Source organism: Microcebus murinus, chromosome 26, assembly GCF_040939455.1.
Source record: "Microcebus murinus isolate Inina chromosome 26, M.murinus_Inina_mat1.0, whole genome shotgun sequence".
NCBI lineage: Eukaryota > Metazoa > Chordata > Mammalia > Primates > Cheirogaleidae > Microcebus > Microcebus murinus.
In genome coordinates, this window is record NC_134129.1 from 5,059,979 (window position 1) to 5,081,364 (window position 21,386).

The following is a 21,386-nucleotide window of genomic DNA, read 5'->3' on the forward strand; positions in this document are numbered from 1 at the left end:
ATTTTAAAGCAAAACAACTTGGAACTTGTATATCATATTCAGGGATAAATCATAAATTACATTGTACCCATTAATGCTGTGCACAAAACAGATATATTGATCACCAGAAAACCAGGAAGAGTCTATTATTTAGTCAGATGTTAAATAGGATCATCATTTTGATCATGTTCATAGTCATTTAAATACTAAGGAAAAAAGAAAAATATATCATGTCTATGTTGACGAATAGAATAACATTCTCCCATGTGGTCTGCTAATTTTAATTCTGGATCCTCAAATACATTCTGTCTGGAGTGTTGGTACCAGTCCTTTCTTCCATGAAGGTGGGAGGTTTTCCATATAAACCTCTGCATCTTGCTTAGAAGCTTTCACAGATTTGTGATGGGTGAGAGGCAGGCAGGGTAAGCACACGGCGCTTTCCTAGAAGTGGACTGTTAACAGAGACTAGGCGAAGAACTTTACTACAGAGAAGCCCACTGGAAATCTTCTGACACCTCAAACACCTCCCCAGCATGTTTTCTGATGTTTCATGTGATGTTAAACTGCTGTGGTTACGGAAATGCCCTCAAAATGTGGAATTTTTCTTTATGAGATGAGAACATTATGAATCATCTTTGAGAATGAGATACAGAGTTTCCAAGGATATGTTTTGCAAAGCATGTCAGACGCTATTGTACCTCTTTTGTTTTACTACAGTGACTCTATATTCTCAGCTAAGCTTTTTTAAATTTTAGGTAAACTATTAATCTGTGTGTGTGTGTGTGTGTGTGTGTGTGTGAGTGTGTGTGACATACTCCCTCTAGGTTCCCGATTACAAAAGTGAAGTTCGGTGTGGAAAGCTCACTGCTGTGTTTCCCGCTAGGTGGCGCTATAGGGCAGTAGGGCCAGGGCTGTATTGGAGAAATGAGAAGTTTCGCACTAAAATCAAGAAACATGCAAACACTACGAGTAAGATGTGCAAAGTATGGGGGATGGACACGCTTGAAGCTCTGACTCGAAGGGGAAGGGGGGCATGGGCAATATACTTAAGCTTAACATTTGTATGCCCATAATACGCTAAAAAAAAAAATAAATAAAAGAAAAAGAAAAGAAACAGTACCAACAGCTTTTATTTTGTGTATTTAGTAAAGCTATTCTGGGTATTGTGATTTAAAACATATGGTTAAGTTTCATGTAATATTTAAACATACTTTTATTATTGATTTTTCAGATAAATTTTTCTATAGGGCACTTGAATTTTCCATGGTCGTTATTTACAGATGTTGCAAATTAAAATGTCTATGGGACCTAACTGGAGAGGTAGAGATCACGGATATCATGATTAGACCATCAAAAATTAGTTCTGGCAAAAACTTTTAACAATGTGTTAAATTGCTCATGCACAGAGCCCGTGATTGTGAACGTCACAATGTTTTATGAAAGGGACTCACCTATGAAGTTCTTTGATAGACAGCGAGAATCCATACAAATCTTTTCCAGCTTCTGCTTGTCAATATTATGTTAGAATTTTGAAATGTTTAAAAATATACAGTTGAAATTAAGATATACTTTTGATAAATTACTTTAATAATAATATCTGCTCATAAAGCAATTTTTCCTGTCATTTAAAAGAAATGAGATTCCAATTATATTTTGAAATAGAAACAGCAGTAAAACAGCATAGTAAATAAAACTAGTCAATGCATTTATAAAATATTAAATTCACATTGAATGCTAATTGGATGTTAGTGAAATGTTAATAGAACTATTTCAAGAGAAATACTTATAAAGACCTTATCACTGTCAAAAGAGTTAGGTACTTGGACATGATAATACCATCTAATTATTCAATTGATATAATTAATTTATTGATTTTTCTCACTCATTAATTTTTTATTTTCACTCCTTTTCCAAGAACTTTCTGTTATAATTTCAGGGTTTTGATTATATCACATATGCATTAAATAACTTATATGAAACCATTGAAACTGGGTGGTAGGCATTAAATCATGCATATATTTAAAGACTATTGCTTGACAATGACCTTTGATTTTATTTTATTTATATGTGTTGGCTTATATCCTGTTAAATGATTTAATAACAATTTTAACATGAAGAAACATTTTTGAGTGATTACACTATGCTAAATTCTATACAATATTTTTCCCGCCAATTCTACATATATAAATTTGTAAGATTGTAAGCCATTGTCTTCTTTTTGAAGATAAGGAACCTGAGGCTCAAAGGAGCTAGGTGGTTGGCAGAGAGTTAGTGGAAAGGTTGGAATTAAGACTCTTGTGAAGAACAGTCCACAAGTGCCAATTGTCATATTTATTGTTGTACATTTATTTAGTTCTTTTCTTATTTGGATTAAGACTATTTAATTCTACTCCCCCCATCGTGTGGATGGAGGTTAATTTCTTATATGTTACTATTCTTCATGTATCTTAAGAAAATTATTAGGTAATACTTTAGTTATTCCTGCTACAGGTAAGAAAAGTTTAAATCACTAATAATTCCTCTGATACCTTCCATGTATAAATTGTCTCTGTTTTACCATTTCATCATCTTTCATCATTGGCGCAATGATGATGCCTTTCTTTAATTCTTTGTTGCACAATTTTCACATTTAAATATGGCCCAACTGGCTGGGCGCAGTGGCTCATGCCTGTAATCCTAGCACTCTGGGAGGCCTAGGCGGGTGGATCGCTCAAGGTCAGGAGTTTGAAACCAGCCCGAGCAAGAGCGAGACCCCATCTTTACTAAAAATAGAATGAAATTAATTGGCCAACTAAAAATATATAGAAAAAATTAGCTAGGCATGGTGGCACATGTCTGTAGTCCCAGCTACTTGGGAGGCTGAGCCAGAAGGATTGCTTTAGCCCAGGAGTTTGAGGTTGCTGTGAGCTAGGCTGACACCAAGGTACTCTAGCCCAGGCAACAGAGCAAGACTCTGTCTCAAAATAAATAAATAAATAAATATGGCCAAACTGAGGATATATTTAATAATGGATGTTTTCTTACTGTGTTAAGTTTGACTTTTTTTATAGTGAATTCTTTTGTAAATTGACATTTAAATGTCTTGTAAGAAGTTACATAAGATTTGGCATTGACACAAAAAGGTATAAACAGAAAGGCACAGGAAGAGGGTGACAGGATGTGGCAGGTTGTAATTCTGACATTAATGAGGCATATATTTGTTGTCTGAGTAATGAAACCCATGCGGTACTGTCTCTCAGTGGAAAAATATAAACACCCCTAAGTAAAAGAAGCTACACTGGTTTTTTTTGGGGGGGGTTGTTTGTTTTTTTTATTGTCATATATACAAAAGGTTTGTTCCAGATGGCAAGCCATGCACATGAAGATAAAAATATTATAATATTTTTTAATAAAAGAAATTTCAAACAATGAGATGCATGGCTCAATCTTACATGATGCAGGACTATTAGCAAGACCTGGTGGCATTGCTTAATTGGGGAGATTTTTTTCTTTCTTAGTGTTACCTAAAATAATGTCATCTGATGTTAGGTGAAAAGGGGCCACTTATATCACTGCTTGTTTCTTTACAAAGCTCTAAAATCCCCACCTTCTCAACTTTTAAAGGACACTTGAGATTATCTTTGTTGTCTACTTGTCTACAACAACCATTCTAAACTTCTAAAAGACTGGTGGGTATATAAAATACCTTAAATACCATTTTCAATGATGGATGAGATAAATATGGGATGAGATGGGGATTACAGCTAAAGTAGTGAATTACAAAGAAATTAACTGTACTACCAATTAATTCTAAATTAACTTTCCTATTGAAAGATGACTTTGCCATGGAAATTTAACATTTTTCTCATTTTATCAAAATGACATATAGGTATGTTATGGACAGTGATAACTGCTTCTAAATGGGAGTGTTTATTTGGTCACCCAGTCTAAGTTTCACCACGTACATTTGATGAATTTAGGGGGCAGATAGCTTAGCTCGATTTTTAGAAACACGTAGATTCACATTTTGATATGGTGGATGATCAGAATCCTGACTTGTATTACTTGGTAAGAAAGTGACAATGTTCTATGCTTGGGAGGAAGAGTGAAGTCCAATGCATGGGTTGAGAACCCCTAATCCAAAAATCCAAAATTCAAAATGCTCCCAAATCTGTAAATTTTTGAGTGTTGACATGATACCACAAATGGAAAATTCCATACCTGACCTCTTGTGACAGGTTGCACATATTATTAAGTATATTATATAAAATTACCTCCAGGCCATGTAAATAAGGGGCATATAAAAAATAAATGCATTTTGCATTTAGACTTGGTAGGCCCCATTTCCAACATATCTCATTATGCATATGCAAATAGTCCCCAATCTGAAAAGTCTTAAATCTGAAACACTTCTGGTGCCAAGCATTGCGGATAAGGGATGCTTAACCTGTATTTTAATTAACAGGGTAAGATGTGGGAGACTGGCTATATAACTCACCAATCTAGTTTTACTCAGGTACACTTATTAGTACATTGGGATCATGTGACAGTCTATTAAATAATGAGCAGTGAGGAGAAGCCAAGGAGTGCTAGCAGCCACAGACAGAAGACAGAAGAGGAAAATCTCCCCAAAAACCCACAGAAGGAGCACAATCCTGCTGATTTCGGCTCACTAAAATTGATTTCGCACTTCTGGCCTCCAAAATTGTGAGAGAATGAATAATTTCTGTTGTTTTAAGCTACCAACTTGGTGGCACTTTGTTGCAACAGCTGGAAGGAACTGATAGAGCCACCATTCTTAACTTCATGTTAATTTGTGTCATCTTCTAACTTCTAATAAAGCTCAAATTCCACATTTTATTGGTATGCTTTCTCATCCTGCCTCTGACACTTTCTATGTAACTATCTTTGGCAACTCATTTGGCTTCTCTGTTACTCAGTTTCTCAGTCTTTAAAATGAGGACAATCATAATACATACCTCATAAGGTTATTATAATATAAAGATTTGGGTTAATATTTTTTTCTTTTTTCCCCCTTCTTTTATTTCATCATATTATGAGAGCACAAATATTGTCAGGGCTACATATATTGCCCCTGCCACGCCCCCACCTGCCAGAGCTTCATGGGTTAATATTTTTTTTAAGAGCCTAGAACAGCTCCTAGCATTGAAAAGTGCTATATAAATTGATGCTAAATATTTTTTTTTAAAAGTAGATGAAACATTTTGGGGGAAGAGAATGATAGGAAAGCCATGAAGGTTGTTTTTCCTTTAACTGCCTCCTGTCCACTTGTAGGAGAAGAATTTGGAAATACAATATTAAAGAAAGCTATTTGTATTGTATTTTTTTAGATAGAACTCAAAAGAAAAGCACTTATTACCATCATATGCTCAAATCTATGACAATTATTTACATCTTTAGGAAGTAGGCTTTTGATATTTTGAATTGGAAAAAAACACACTATTACTTCAAAATAAATTAAGTCCTATAAAAAACTATCACAACTGATCAATGAGGTGAGACTGATAGCTTTAATTTAACTGAGTGAAATAGTCTTCAGAAAAGAAAGAAAATGTTTGTAGATTTAACTGATTTATGCACCAGTATCTGAAAAAGAAAAATAACATATTAGTTTTGTATAATAAAATCCTTAAATTACTTGTGCTTACAGCAAAATTATGTTTCTTGATATATGATTTTAACATAATTTTAAAGGACAATATCGAATGGTCATCTACAAATTTATGCCACAAATAAGATAAACTTTTAAGAGAATCAGTAGACTTCCAGAGAAGTAGCATTTTCCCCCTTTCCTGTTGTGAATTAAGTAATTAATATAGCAAGAAACTAAATACAGATGCTAGCTAAGATATGAAATAAGTATATCTAATATCTTGAACTAATTCACTAGTTAACAGTTCATCTTATATAGTATAAAACACAGATGCATGAAACTGTAGATTATACAAGCAAACAGAAAAACATCCCAACTCAGAAGAATTATTATTAAAATGATGCCAACCCAAGCAATCTACAGATTGAATGCAATCCCTATCAAAATAGCAATGTCTGTTTTCACAAAATTAGAGAAAAACAGTTATAAAAGTCAAGTGAAACAGCTCAGACACAGAAAGTCAAAGACTGCATGTTCTCCCTTATAAGTGGGAGATAAATAAATGACATCCAGTTCGGAAGCTAAATCATATGTACACATGGACATAGAGTGTGGAATGACAGACATTGGTGACTCGGAAGGGTGGGTGGTAGGTGGGAGGGAAGTGGCTGATGAGAAATTGCTTAATATATACAATGTACATTATTTGAGTGCTGGATACACTATATGCCCAGATATCACCACTATGCATATCTGTGTAGCAAAATTGCGCTTGCAACCCTTAAATTTATACCAAAAAAAAAGAATGCAGAAGTAGTCAGTATTTAACTAAAAATCGTGCCTTTTCATTTCCTTGGCAATGGCTGCTGTTAAGAGACATCACCAACAGTAACTGCCATCACGTCTGCTTTTCAATGCTGCTTTAGCTACTGGTGTCTCCTCAGTAGAAGTTTTGATTTGGCTGATGTCAGAGAAAGCCTTGCCATTTTCCTGTCCAGTGAATATTCATAACACTAAATATTGAACAGCTTTGGGAAGGGATTCGTCCTTCAGGATAAGAACTTGAAATCAGGGTGACCCAGTTTCTTGCTTATGCCCTGATCAGATGACCTACGGAATGAGTCCAGGTGAACTTCCCGGCCAGTGCCTTTCTTCCCAGGAAGGTGCACGTTGGGGCACGGGGTGTATGTGTGGTGGGAGCGGGCCTGGGTAGAAGGTAGGGATTGGGAGACTTCAGGTCTAAATTGTTTTCTAAAACAGGAGATCTCAATGTGGGGCAGAAATGCGGCTGAATGGATAGCATACAAAACGATCCATGCAAACTTTAACAAACAGCGCCTCTTTCCACCCATAGTTCTACCTTCTCCCATATGGAAGTTTCTTCCCCATGTTGGCCACTATTATTTAGAATATTCAAGTTGTAATCAGTTTGAAGCAATTTAAGAAGAACTTTCTAGCTGTTCAAAAATGTAACCCAAGTTTCTTACACAGGGGCATAATTTCATAATTTCAGAGGTTCCAAGGCACAAAATACCAGCACTGCTCCACACCCCACTTTCTCCTTTTCATGTAGTCAAAGTATACTTAAAGGTAGTTTCAGATGATGAGATTTAGTCTATTTAATCTTAGATTTCTAAATCTCTCTTATGATCTATTACTTACCAAAATGAAAGCATGGTACTCTCTTCTCTAGGAAATTTCATTTCTTTACCTAGAAGAAAATGTGTGTGTGTGTGTGTATACATATCTATACACACACACACACATATATATATAAATGCACATATGTATATTTGGGGATATGTATGTTCATGTGTGTGTGTGTGTAGATAATTAAGAAAAACCTAATGTTTTTCCCTAATATTAGGAACAAGGCAGGGATGTCCATTTAATCACTTTTATTTAACATTGTACTGGATGTTTAAGCCAGTATATTATGAAGTAAGTAAATAAATGACATCCAGTTTGGAAGCTAAAGTGTTCATCAACAGATGAGTGAGTAAATAAATTATGGTATATCCACATCATAAAATAATTAATCTGCAAAAAATCAACTATTACTTATATAACTTAATTGATAGAGCTCTAAAAGTGAACAAAGTCTGACAAAAAAGGGTACACACAGTATGATTTCACTTGGACACAAAATTCTGAAAATGCAAACCAATATGTAGTAACAAAAAAACAGGCCGGGCGTGGTGGCTCACGCATGTAATCCTAGCACTCTGGGAGGCCATGGCAGGAGGATCACTCAAGGTCAGGAGTTCGAAACCAGCCTGAGCAACACTGAGACCCCGTTTCTACTTAAAATAGAAAGAAATTAATTGGCCAACTAAAAGCATACAGAAAAAATTAGCCAGGCATGGTGACACATGTCTGTAGTCCCAGCTACTTGGGAGGTTGAGGCAGGAGGATTGCTTGAGCCCAGGAGTTTGAGATTGCTGTGAGCTAAGCAGATGCCACAGCACTCTAGCCTGGGTAACAGATTCTGTCTAAAAAAAAATAACAGACCAAGAATGGAAGAAGAAATGTGTAGTTACAAAGAAATAGGAGGAAACCTTTAGGTATGGTAGATATGTTCACTGTCCTGATAATTCCTTTCATGGATGTGTACAGAGGTCAAAACTCATCAAAGTGTACACTTTTGATCTGTTTAGTTTGCTGTATGTCGATTGTATCTCAACGGAGCTGTTCAAAATATCCAAGTTGATATAGTTTGCTTGTGCAGAGGTTATATGTCTTCCCTTCTCCTACAGATCTCATGCATTACAATGGTGGGGTATAGGAAACCTACCTTGTTAAGAGAAGAAGGCTGAGGTTTGGGGGCAGCAGGCTTAGCCTCAGCATCACTGGGCTCATTTACAGGAAGCTGAACTGTAATAGGTTTGACTGTAAGGGGCTCAGCTGCAACAGGTGCGGCTGCAGCAGGTGCAGCTGCAGCAGGTGGGGCAACAGGTGCAGCTGTATCAGGTGCAACAGGTGCGGCTGCAGCAGGTGCGGCTACAGCAGGTGCAGCTACATCAGGGGTAGCAGGTGAGGCTGCAGCAGGTGCGGCTGCAGCAGGTGGGGCAACAGGTGCAGCACGTGCAGCTGCAGCAGGTGTAGCTGCAGCAGGTGGGGCAACAGGTGCAGCTGCAGCAGGTGCAACAGGTGGGATAAAAGGTGCAGCAGGTGCAGCTGCATCAGGTGGGGCAACAGGTGCAGCTGCAGCAGGTGCAACAGGTGCAGCTGCAGCAGGTGGGGCCACAGTTGCAGCTGCATCAGGTGCAACAGGTGCGGCTGCAGCAGGTGGGATAAAAGGTGCAGCTGCATCAGGTGCAACAGATGCGGCTGCAGCAGGTGGGATAAAAGGTGCAGCTGCATCAGGTGCAACAGATGCAGCTGCAGCAGGTGGGATAAAAGGTGCAGCTGCATCAGGTGCAACAGGTGCGGCTGCAGCAGGTGGGATAAAAGGTGCAGCTGCATCAGGTGCAACAGATGCGGCTGCAGCAGGTGGGATAAAAGGTGGAGCTGCATCAGGTGCAACAGATGCGGCTGCAGCAGGTGGGATAAAAGGTGGAGCTGCATCAGGTGCAACAGATGCGGCTGCAGCAGGTGGGATAAAAGGTGCAGGTGCATCTGGTGCAACAGGTGCGGCTGCAGCAGGTGGGATAAAAGGTGCAGCTGCATCAGGTGCAACAGGTGCTGCTGCATCAGGTGCAGCTGCATCAGGTAGGGTAAAAGGTCCTGCAGATGCTATATAAATGCTTGAAGGAGGGACAAAGAGAAGAACCCCAGAAGGAGGCTGAGGAGGGAAAGCACTGGTCAACTGAGTAGCTGAAGGAGAGCCAGGGATGTTGGGGACATAGGATGGTCCTCCAGAAGAAGTGAGAATCCAGGGATATGGAGGTACTCTTGTCTCAGTGTCAGGATTCCCAGGGTAATTGGGGATTGTATTCATTGGTGCATAAAAAGGAGGTTGCGAATTCCTTGGGCCATAAGGAACATTCAGAGATGGATTAAGTGGGTAATAATTGCCATTGTAATCCTAAAGGAAAAGCAAAGAAGTCAATTAAAGTTATTGTTTATCTCACCGGCATACGACTCATGATATGACCGTGATGACATATGGTAAGTAATGAGCTAGTCTAACGAATTCCAAATTAGGTCTCTTTCGTGCAAATGAATTTACATAATATTTGAAATAAGAAAGTAATAATTTCTTAAGAAAATTGAACTCCAACTTGGGGAGAAATATTTTGTGTTTAGGCCAATATGAATGTCATAGACTGCAGAATATGCCAGCCTAGGCCAAAAGAAAAATAGATGCTGGCACTGCTAGGATTGGTATGGGATTATAGGATTGGTTCTCCACACCCCATTCTCTGCACCCCAGCACTGCCCTGCATGCCCTCGGGTCATTAAAGTGTCCCACTGAAAATTTCACTTCCTTATACTTCTTCCAAGTGCCTCAGTTTCCAGATTTATCCTGAACCCCCCCCCACTTCATCAAAGCTTCCATTCCTTCAAGGCCATGCACCCCAAATTGCTGTTAAGAGGGTGAGCAGATGGGATGCGGAATGGCTGACTATTGGCTTTTCATATTTTTCCTATGATGTTTGTGTTTTAAATGAGTAGCTTATTAACATTACTTAGAAGTTTATTATCAAATTTCAAATGATTTGTTTTTGGTAGGACCTCCATGTTTTCCTCCTATTGCTCTAGGCATGTCTTTTACATGCAGTTAAGACTATCAGGGAGCCCGAAAGTCACAAAATTAAGTAAGAATTTACAGAAGATTGTGATCTTTCTTAGTCTTGCATACATAAAGTTTTATTTCTTATCATAAATTTGTCAGTTTTCATGAGCAGGACACTTGTGGTTTACATATCAGGATCCTGGATTCTTTGATTTGTTGCATAGCTCAATTATAATTCAAGCAATTCTGAATTTTGATAAATGTTTTAAAATATGATAAACTATATTTAACATATATGTTTGTGTTAGTGTTAATCAGTTGATGGAGTTATTTGTTTTACATGTCTTAGGAAATACTGCCTTTATCAACAATACTTTTCTGTGATGTAAAACTTTACTTATATAATCAAATTTCATTTTAAAGTGTTTAACCTTGTAAGCAGGCAGTGAAACTGGGCAGATATTAGTATGAATGCAAAATTATAGGATGTCTACATACAAATATACTTATATTTGCATATTAAAATGGACCAATTAGAGGAAGAGAAGCAAACATGTTCCTAAATGACCTCTGTAGCTTTTTAAGGAAAATCATAATATTGAATTATTTAAGAATATTGGCTATAAAATGCTATTTTAAAGAAAAAAATGAATAATGAATAATATATTTCAATATATTAAAATCTAAAAAAATATAAAATATTTTACCTCTTCACTGGATGATTGAAATCTCTATAACAACAAAGAAAGCAATGTTGGTGTTAAATTTTACACCAGGGAAAAACATCTTTCCTTAGCGCTCTGCCTACAGTCAAAGCATATTTCCTTAGCTCTCTGCCTACCGTTAGAATGGCTGCAACTGACAAATCTCTGAGTAACTTGGAATTTTCTTTGTTAAGTAGCATAATTGTTTGCCAGCTTCTCAGTTTTCCTGAGACTATGCACACATAGTCCCGTTATCCTGAAATACATTCTTAAAAGTGGAGGCACAATGATCAATTACATCTTCCCAGTTCTGCTGTTTCTACACTATCATTTAAATATCTTGTTCATATCAATTGATAAACTTTTCAGGTACAAGAAACCAAATGTTTCAACCCAATTTTGTGTCTAGTTGCTTATTTACACCAGATATTCACATTAGCTCATCATTTGTATTGACCACAAAATTACCAGTGACTAAGCAGGACTTTGCAATATAACCTCTCAATATATAGATTGTTCCTCAAGAGCTTTGGAACAGTTTAAGCTTTTTCTTGATGAGAATTCTGAGATTTATTTTTAAAATTATAAAATAAGTGCCTGTTCTGTGCTGTACCTGTGCTAAAGGTGCATTGGGACCCTAGAGACTGGAAAAAATGGACTGGTTTCTTTGCTCACATGTCTGGGGGGTTGCATACCCCAACCAAACTTCCTAATTAAAATTCAGTATTTCTTTAAAATTTTATATTGGTTTCCTGAATTTCTGAGTTCAAATTTTTCTTATGGTTCATATTGCCAGAGTCTCCCGAGGTATGATACATGATGCACAAGCAATAGTATGTTCTAGGGTGTTCATAGAGGCTAACGTCAATTATTTGTATTGTGGATCATAGCCTTAGGAATCTGATGATTAAAATATTAACTCATAAGAAATTCAAAATAATATCTCATACTGTTTCTCCTTTTTAAAATTATTTGCAAAATATTTCTACTCCTCTGCTACATGTCTGTCTAATGGTTGAAAATTGTGCACATCCCAGCCCACATCTCTGGCCTTTCTTTGCTAGATTGTCACGTTTATCTACTGCATACTTGTGCGAATGTACAAGTATAATTTTCTTAGCATGCTCCTGTCACCAGAATTTGAGGCAAAAATGACAAAACTGAAAAAAAGATCTAATATCAGTTAATCAATACATACTTTGGTCCCCTATGTAAGGATAGTTTATGGGTATGTGCTACACAGAAACCAAATAAACCACTAGGACACACCCCTTCTGCTCGCTTGAAGACCCACACCTGGTTACATGGTTGCCCCACAACTTCATGCAATCTTCTGCTCTAATCATCTAAAGGATTAGATGAATCCAACTCTCCCTAGATTCATCACTTAGTTTGTTCAAGTAAATTTATTATATTATTATAAAGTATTATAGAGGCATTAGGGGAAAATCTGGGCATAGCAAAAATTTTATTACCCTACAAAGAGAGTATACTTAATGCCTCTGATCATTGAAAATAAATAAAAACTTTATGCTAATATTTTCACATATTGTTCATCAAATCAGTAGAGATTACTAGCATTAATATTTTAAGGGCAATAGCCGTCATTACAAATTCATTGCATGTAAAGAAATCAGAGAGGTTTTAAATGTAAAACATACTTTAACATAAAAATAAATACATTTGCATATAGAGGAAAAATACTTTACCTCACCAAAGAAGGGTAACCGCCTCTAAAACAAAAGGAAAATATTTTAATATGTTTATATATTTGAAATCATCTGTACCCAGATTTCCATATGACTGAAGAACTTGCAAAGCCTTATAATTATTACAGTTAATTTTTTTTTGAAATGAGTCACCAATATGAATTATTTTTATCATCATTATATGGTTTTGACCTAAATGATTGCCTTAGGAAGTTTTATTTGGCTAGATGGATTTTGGTTTGAAATATTCTAAATATATTAATATTTAAGTCTTTACCATCTGAAAGATCCTTTGGCTCTTATTCATATATCTGTTTTTGTTCTCTTTTTACCTCTTGGTTTTGTCTGCAGTGTGTGTGTGTGTGTGTGTGTGTGTGTGTGTGTGTGTGTGCGTGTGTGTGGTCACCTATTCATAGTACCAAAAGTACCATATTTCCACTTATTCTCCAGTGAAGTTTCAATATGTTTATGAATTGATCACCAATTATGCACTACAGAATAAAAATAAAAAAATGGTGCAGGAAAATCATTTACTATTCTAAGAATTAGGGCTTAATTCAAGTACTTTTAGAGAATTAGAATAATATATATTTTTTAATTTTTAGTATATATTTACTTTATTATTTATTATTCTGCATATTATGGGGGTATAAATGTTTAGGTTATATATGTTGCCTTTTCCCTCCCCCCCAGAGATAGAATAATATTTTGAAGTCTGGTCAGGATGATAATAACAGTAATAATAGTTAAGATTAAGTAGCCCTTGAGTTCCTATTATGTCCTAGTACTCTGCTAAGCACTTTGCATAATTATTTGACCTTCAAAACAATTCTATGGGGTAGTTATTATGTTATCCATTTTAAAATAGGATATTTAGCATAGTGGCTAGGGTTAAGAATTTGCCATCAGATATTTCTTATTCTAGTCTCATCTATTTACATCACACTAAAGCCATCACAGTTTATATACTATGTTACTTTGCATTTCACTAAAGGTATTATGTCCACTTAATGCTACCCTGTCAAATATTCCTCATGACTATGTATAAATACGTCTAGCAATGATCCTTCACAGCCACAGGAAGCCAAGTCTGGCATTCTATGATTTGAAGAGATAAACTCTGTTAAGATTATTTACACAGGATCCTGGTACCCTATTGCTTTTCTTCCTCCAGTCCCCTACATTTCTGACCTCGCCTCTTTCCCTTACTGTTTATCCATTTTCAGATATTTCAACTTTGTTTTGATTTTTAAATTTTCCTTTGCAAAGTTTGACACTACAAACCTCATGCCCATCAACATGTCTCTTGTTGCTTTATTATAAGCACTGTGATCACTTTATCATTGGCACAAAACCCTGCCCACAATTATTTGATGGTTATACTATTATTGCTACAATTTTGAAAGCCCATTTGACTCACCCTCCTTGCAAAAGCCACGCTCACAATGCAGGCCCAAAGAAGCAGCTTCATTTCTATTGACCCTATGAACATTAATATTATAAATTAGTCATTTCAGAAAATATACAATATATTTCTTAATTACTTGTCTTCTAGAGAGCAACAAAAGAATACATGGATTTCTCAGTTTGACTAGGAAGACCCATTACCGAAAATGTCATCCTGCAATTTATTTCTGTGTGACCTACAGAAATGACATTAAAGTCAAAATTATTTTTCAGGGGGTTGCCTTTATGTGGAAGTCAACTCATTTAGTTACCCAGTGACACACTTTGCAATTAATTTGTCTTGGAAGGCTGACCAGGAAATAAAATTGCTTAAAAGTAGCCATTGTATGTGTGTTCTATTGAGTTTTTGTTTTTATAGATTCAGTGAGAGATTGATATTACCTACTTGGAAAAATTTCTAGTCCTAAACTTCAGCATCATTTTTTCTCTGTCTTTGAGGGATAGTGGGGTAGCCATATATTCAGGTATGTGTCTTGATTAGGGTCAACTTTCTTCAGAGTACATCAAACCAATCTCTAGTTGATTGATTATATTAAAGTTTATAGCTTTTCACTTCTTCAAAAACATAAAACATCTTTACACTTCCAAAAAATGTATATACAAGGACATTTACAGCATTCTTTAGAATCTCATAATGTGGAAAAATATAAATGCCCTACAAAAGGTGTTTTATTAAGAATAATAGCATCACATTCATGATCTATTGCTAAATGAATATACAAATATTAAATGTTGCTAAAGTATTTAACAGATTATTTCAAATTAGAAGATGACTTTATTTTTATAATTACTTTTATAATTCCCTTTTATTTTCTGTAGTCTGTAATTTTTACATGAGAATGTATTACTTATATAAGTATATTCTATAAAAATAATATGAATTTTCAAGTTTTTTGATAAGACTTTGAATACATTCCTGACTAATCCTTAACAAAATTTTTCAAGGCTAGAAAAATCACATTTCTCAAAACATATTCTTTATCTTGGCTAAGTAAGCTATTTATCCAACATGGGTTTGATCACACATTGAATCAGCTTTGCTATAATATTCTTTGGTATTGGACACCAGGTTTTTATTGAGAGATAATTTATGAGTAATAAAAAGACAAAGAGATATACTATTGCTTTTAAATTTTAAAGGCATATGGGACAAATCTGTACCTCATTTTTTTTCCATAGCACTGGGGAAATTCCTGTCAGATGCCAGTATCTAGGCTTTTCCTGAGCTACCGGTATATTTTAATGTCTTAGAGACATTGATATTGTGTTTCTTGCTTTTGCATGTATTTTTGTTCTTTGCCTACCAAGAATTCTACTGTCAAATATGTTGCCCATATTTAGAACTTTACAGGACATTATGGCACCTCCTTTAGGGACACTTACTGCACCTCTGGCTTTATTTTCTTTTCTGTCATCTTATTTTTCCTCTCCCCCAAATAATTATTTCCATTAACAAAATCCTGTTTTGTCCATTTTTGTAAGCCACCTAAAGTCCTTTTAGAATGGGTCATATTTTTATAAACAAATAGAAAAAAAGAACAAATTAACCAATTAAATGGATCTTCCTAAAATTATTTATAGTAACAAAATTTCCTTGTGGTATATTTTAATTTATCTGCTTAAAAAAATAAAGCTGGTTAATTATTAATAGTAGAAATAAAAATATCACAAATTATACCTAAATAAGATAATATTCTTCAATATAGTGTAATTATTTTAAAGTAGTGTATAGCTCATTATAAAGCACTAAAGACCTAAATATTAACCATATAAAGTTAACATATATGGATCTTTCTAAAGTGATTGCTTTTATCCATATCTATGTTTCTGAAACAAGAGGATTTAATTGACTGGAGCCAGATTTTCACAAATATATTATTGTACGGAAATTGTCTGAACAATTTAGAAGAATCCCTCTCTTACCCTACTATTCTTTTGGGAACCTATCATTTTGATTTGGAGATATATACAATGGCTCCAAACTATAAATAATTAAAAGAAACTACTTAAGAAAATGCACATTCCCCTATTTAATGTGCTTTTAAAATAAATTCCATATAAGTAATATTGTTTATAGTGCCAAAATTTCCCTGTGGTATATTTTAATATTTCTGCTTAAAACTGTTAATTAGTAGAAACAAAAATATGAATTATTTCAAACAACACCAATTCACCAGTTCAAACACAAATTTACCTGTTCAAGCAAAATCAGTTCAAACAATACCATTTTAAGTTAGTCTTATTTTATACATAATCCAATAAGCATATTTGTACTTAATTTGACTTTTGTCTTTAATATGACAACTATTAAATAAGGAAGTTCTAATTAATTGGCAACTCTAGTAAAGAAAAATAACTATTTCTTCTTCATTAAGGGTATAAAAGTAAAGTGTTTGCTCCTATCAGAATAATTAACAACTAATGAAGGATAATAGAATTACAATTTTAGAGTCCTTAAATCATGTCAGAATTGGAAAAATCCCAGATTTGTCAACATTAGAAATCTTTTCTCCAGCGTCTCACAGTCTCTCAATTTGTGTATCAACCCATGGATCACTTGTGATTTAATACTTTAGAATGCTCCAGAAGGAACAAAACATTTATAGAACATGCAAATGATAAAATTTTTCTTCTTCTTTTCTTCAGTTCTTTTCTCTTCAAAGAGGTTGTTAAAAGAGAGAGGCTTACTTGCCCACATTGTTCAGTTCTTCAGAAGAACGTGAGGCTTCCTGAATAGAACTGACCTGTTCTAGGGTTTATGTGAACTCCTGAGTCCAGTAGGAACTTACAGAAAAGAAAATTCCTTTGATAAGTCCCTTCCCTTGCAGTCTGAAGTGAGAATTCAGGTGCTTTGTGGATTAGATTTACACAACACCCTGTGTTACCAACCTCTGCAAACTAGGAGAGAATATAAATATGCCATCCATTTATAGGCATCCTATTAAAGTCTATCTAACTGAGATCAGGTAGAGAATTTTTTAAAAATAGGAGCAACTTGATATAAAAAAAGGGGGTACCTTGTTTTCTGGGTGAAAACTAACAGTTGTGGCTCCTGGTCTTGAGCTGGACTATGTATCTTGCCTCCTTTCCCCAGGGTTATTTATAAGAAGTCCCTAATTTGATGTTTATTCTTTTGTTTTGAAATGAATCAGCATCAAATCTGAAAAATAAACAAAAAAGCTATCAATTTGGCTGATTTTGCTGTGAATTCCTTCCCTCATTTCAGAGAACCATAAAAGCAGGGAAGTTATTCCCATAGTATATCAGTAAAAGACAAATTTAGGAACTACATTAAGCTTAATTCCTAAATACACATTCCAAAACTTACTTGACTGTATTTTGGCATCGATTAGAAAATGTGATAAAGGAACTTTATGCTTTACTTCATTTTATATTGGGCATGTAATAGAAAAACATAAATGTATTTTTTAAACAGCAGTGTGGTTTCTCTTCCTGTAGTAGTTATAAACTACTTTATAGTTTACTTATTGATACTATGAATAAATATTAAAAGATGAAAGAGCCCTTCGCTCTGTGAATTTATTTTTGATGACCTAATCTCTTTAGTAATATGTAATATCAAATAAAAAACTATAATAAGACACGATTCACTTCATACCCTCCTGGATGGTAATAGTGGCTGCAGTGTTTGTCAGGAGTGAGAGATACTTGTCAAGTATTTAATTTTCCAAGTATTTAATTTTCTCTTTGTTAACTGGTTTAACACGACTGCTCAAACTAAAAGCCTTACAGTAGGAAAAAATGTGCTCATGTCTGAGCACAAATATATTTACCTCATTATCTACTGACTATAACATAAATCTGGCAGCTGTTAAAAAATTATGAGACATACAGAAAGTCAAGAAAACAGCCTGAAGATTTGTCTAAAAAAGTAATCATCATAAGAATGAGTCAGTTACACAGATGTTGGAATTCTCAAACAGGGCATTGAAAATAATGGCGATTCCTATATTAAAGATTGTGATGATAAAGGTAGACAAGCTGCAAGATCACATAGGTAATTTCAGTACAGGGATGGAAACTGTAAGGAAGAATAAATGGAAATGCCAGAAATAAAAAATGCACTCACAGAGGGAAAGAGAACATTTGATTGGCTTCTCAGTAGACTCAACACAACCCAGGAAAGAATCAGAAAAACTAAAGATATGTCATAGAAATGATCAAATCGAAAATAGTAAATGTTCTAACATGCATGTAATTGTAATCACAGGAGAAAAAGGATATAATAGAGCAGGAGTAATAGTAAAAGAAACAATGGCCAACAGCTTTCTAAAATTAATGACAGAAACTAAAAGCACAGATATAAGACAGAGAACACCAAGAAGTATAAATTCTACACACTCACAGCATGTTGCATTGAAACTTCTGGAAATCAAAGACAAAGAGAAAATCTTGAAGAGAGCAAGAGGAAAAAAAAGACAGATTACCCACAGAAAACTAGGGATAAGTATTACAGCAAATTGCTTGTCAGAAACTACAGAAGTAAGAAGAAAAGGGTGGTATCTTAAAAGTGGTAAAAGAAGAATACTGTCAACCCATAATTCTATGTCCAGGAAATATATCCTTCAAAAGTGAAGGAGAATTATTTTATCAAACAAAAAACCGAGGGAGTAAATTAGTAAGAAAAAAATGCTTTGAACACACTATCAACCAACTTGATGGGATTGACGTTCATAGAGCACTTCAGTATTCTGCATGTTCTCATGTCAACTCCTTTCCTTTTTCCCAGTTCTAGCAACCATTTAGTAGTTTTCCATTCTCATAGTTTTGCCTTTTGCCTTCCATTTTCCTTCACATTCTCCTTTCCTTCCTGCATTTTTTTTCTTTTTCTCCTTTCCTTCCTTTTTTCCTTCCCCTTAGCCATTCAAATAATGATTATTGAATACTGTTCTGGAGATAGATGAGAAATTCAATCCAGTAGATAAAAAGCAATATAGGGACAAAATTAATATAGGAATTTGGACGTTAAAGCTCCAAAGGCACTACTTTTTTGTAAATGAAGTTTAAGAGCTGCATTTAAACTTAACTGACCCCTTCTTTCAGAGTGGAGCACTAAAAAATGGGTACTATAAAACTCATTATTTTGTGATTAACAAGAGAGGAAATGAGTGGCTTATGTTTGACAATTGGAAAAAAAGAACAGATGAGAAACATGAGTAGCCCTTTTGTTAGAAACAGTCTTGTTCTCATGCTCCACAAACAGTGAATGATTTCAGAAGACTGATGGACATGAACATGTCCTGCTGTTTTGTAGTAATGGAAAAATGTTACCTTTTCATCCACGAATGGCTGTTATCCTCTTGAAAATGTCAAGTGGTTTAATTTGCAAGAGAGATATTCTTCAAAAATATATTACTAAATATCTTCTCATAAGTATGCAACTCATGGCCAGATTTTATGATGTGTTTTATGTTTTAATATTTCCTAAATCTTTTCCAATTACAGAAAAAAATCTTTGGCCATCTATCTATACCAATGAGATAATCTTAAATCTGAAGAACTTTTTGACAAACTGTAGATGCTGATTTACTCATGGCAAAAAGGAGCTATATAATAAATGTGATATTCCATTTTAATTTTCTGAAACAAAATATTAGGTCTAAAATATATGAAATAACCTGATTATTCATCTGGATATAAGATAATGTTTAGAGTACTAGGTATTCAAATGAAATAATGCTTACACTTGTCCCTCATATTGCGTACATATTAAGAAACCAACAAAAATATTCAGGAGATAATTGGGTATATATGTCTAAATTTGGGAAAGTGACAGAAATTTAGAGATGATTCTAGAGAACTAGGACCTGATTTTAATCAGATGACTATATGTGGCAGTTAAAGAGATTAAAGCATACAAGATCATATAGAAAACATGTGTAGAGTTAGAAAAGAATTAGCTGAGGTCAGAGCCCTAGAGAGCATCAGTGTTTGTGTAGGAGAAAGGGATCCATAAAAAATATCTAGAAGATATAGTCAAAGTGAATCATAAGAAATACTGGGAAGTAAATCTTAATCAATAGGATCAAATAAAATAGTGTCCCTGGAGGAAACATTTTATTTCTGCCACAATTTCCTCATCTGTAAGGTACAATGTTTATAGTTATATTAATAATACAACAGTAATTTTAATAGTAGTAAAGTCAATTTAGACAAATATATAAATTACCTTCACATATCTGATCTGATTTAGATATTATAATCATCATTATTACTTTTGCTACAGTGAACATCATTCAGAAGAATAGATTACAAAGGAAATTTTTTAAAATCTCAAAATATCTATAAGCTTTGAACTATAGAAAGGTCACATACCCTTTGAAAGTTGAAGGAGAGAGTTGGAGTTATGTTCAGATTTAGATCAAATTATTGATGTGTCATAATAAGAGGTGGATAGTGTTCATGTGCCAGATTGCACGTAATATCTTCTATGAAGTAGGCAAGAAAATTGATTTCTGGTGAGATAAATTTGAAGCTTCTTAGCAGAGTGCCAATAAGAAGAAGTTTGATGTCTTTGGTGACCAAGAAGTTCAGAAAATGTAAACTTACTTTAAAATTCATCTGCTTAAGTCAAGTGGCAGGAGAAATCAAATTCAGAGTTTTACACGATTTGGTGTTTTCCAGGTTAAGTGTAGAGGGGCAGAGAAGTTGTGTGAGCTATCAAGATAATATTTAAAATGAAGAAGGATAAAGTCTGGGCTGTGTAAGAAAGAAAGTGAGGTCGATAGAGAACAGAGAGAATGGATTGTGTGTTGCAATGTTATCAGAATGCTAAGGGATGGGGGATGTTCTATGATGATATGACAACAAAGAAAAATTCTATTCGCTTCTGCTTGTTCGACCTTTTCAAAATATAAGTCATGTGTCTTCTCCTTCTGAAGATTCCTTCGATATTCAGACTGAATAAGAAGGGAAGTGAGGCGGAGAGAGATTTATAGAATGGAATACAATGGGAGGAATAAAGGGCTGATGTATTCTATGACATTAAAGAGGAAATCTCCAAACTTTAAAACGTTTAACTCAGTAAAGATACATATCATATAATGTTAATCCCCTACGAAAACTCATCTCATGTTTTTCCATCACAATCAAATTCTTCACAGAAATTTCTAAGTTCAAATAACCTTCATCTGTATGCCTTCCTCCCTTATCCAACTTCCCCCATACCCCCATCTTCTCTGGATATGCCCACCCCCTTAGAGTTTTCCCTTATAACCCATGCATGCACCCATCTG

At 34.8% G+C, this 21,386-nt stretch overlaps 1 protein-coding gene across 1 annotated transcript; it reads right to left on the reverse strand.

The window, feature by feature from the left end:
- Positions 1-5,479: 5,479 nt before the first annotated feature.
- On the reverse strand, positions 5,480-20,918 carry PRR27 (proline rich 27). Its single transcript, XM_075997829.1, has 8 exons — positions 20,701-20,918; positions 17,148-17,290; positions 14,084-14,145; positions 12,664-12,687; positions 10,958-10,981; positions 8,367-9,599; positions 7,235-7,283; positions 5,480-5,565 (listed from the first exon to the last, which is right to left on the reverse strand). Exons 3-7 carry the CDS (start codon positions 14,132-14,134, stop codon positions 7,272-7,274), a joined length of 1,344 nt encoding a protein of 447 aa, XP_075853944.1. The 5' UTR covers positions 14,135-14,145; positions 17,148-17,290; positions 20,701-20,918; the 3' UTR covers positions 5,480-5,565; positions 7,235-7,271.
- Between the last annotated feature and the right edge of the window lie 468 nt (positions 20,919-21,386).

Bases quoted from the DNA above. Each gene is read 5' to 3' on its own strand.
- PRR27 (XM_075997829.1), bottom strand. From the start codon at position 14,134: ATGAAGCTGCTTCTTTGGGCCTGCATTGTGAGCGTGGCTTTTGCAAGG. The intron at 12,688-14,083 runs GTGAGTCAAATG...CTTTTGTTTTAG, and splicing joins GCGTGGCTTTTGCAAGGAGG to AGGCGGTTACCCTTCTTTGG. The intron at 10,982-12,663 runs GTAAAGTATTTT...TTGTTGTTATAG, and splicing joins GGTTACCCTTCTTTGGTGAG to AGATTTCAATCATCCAGTGA.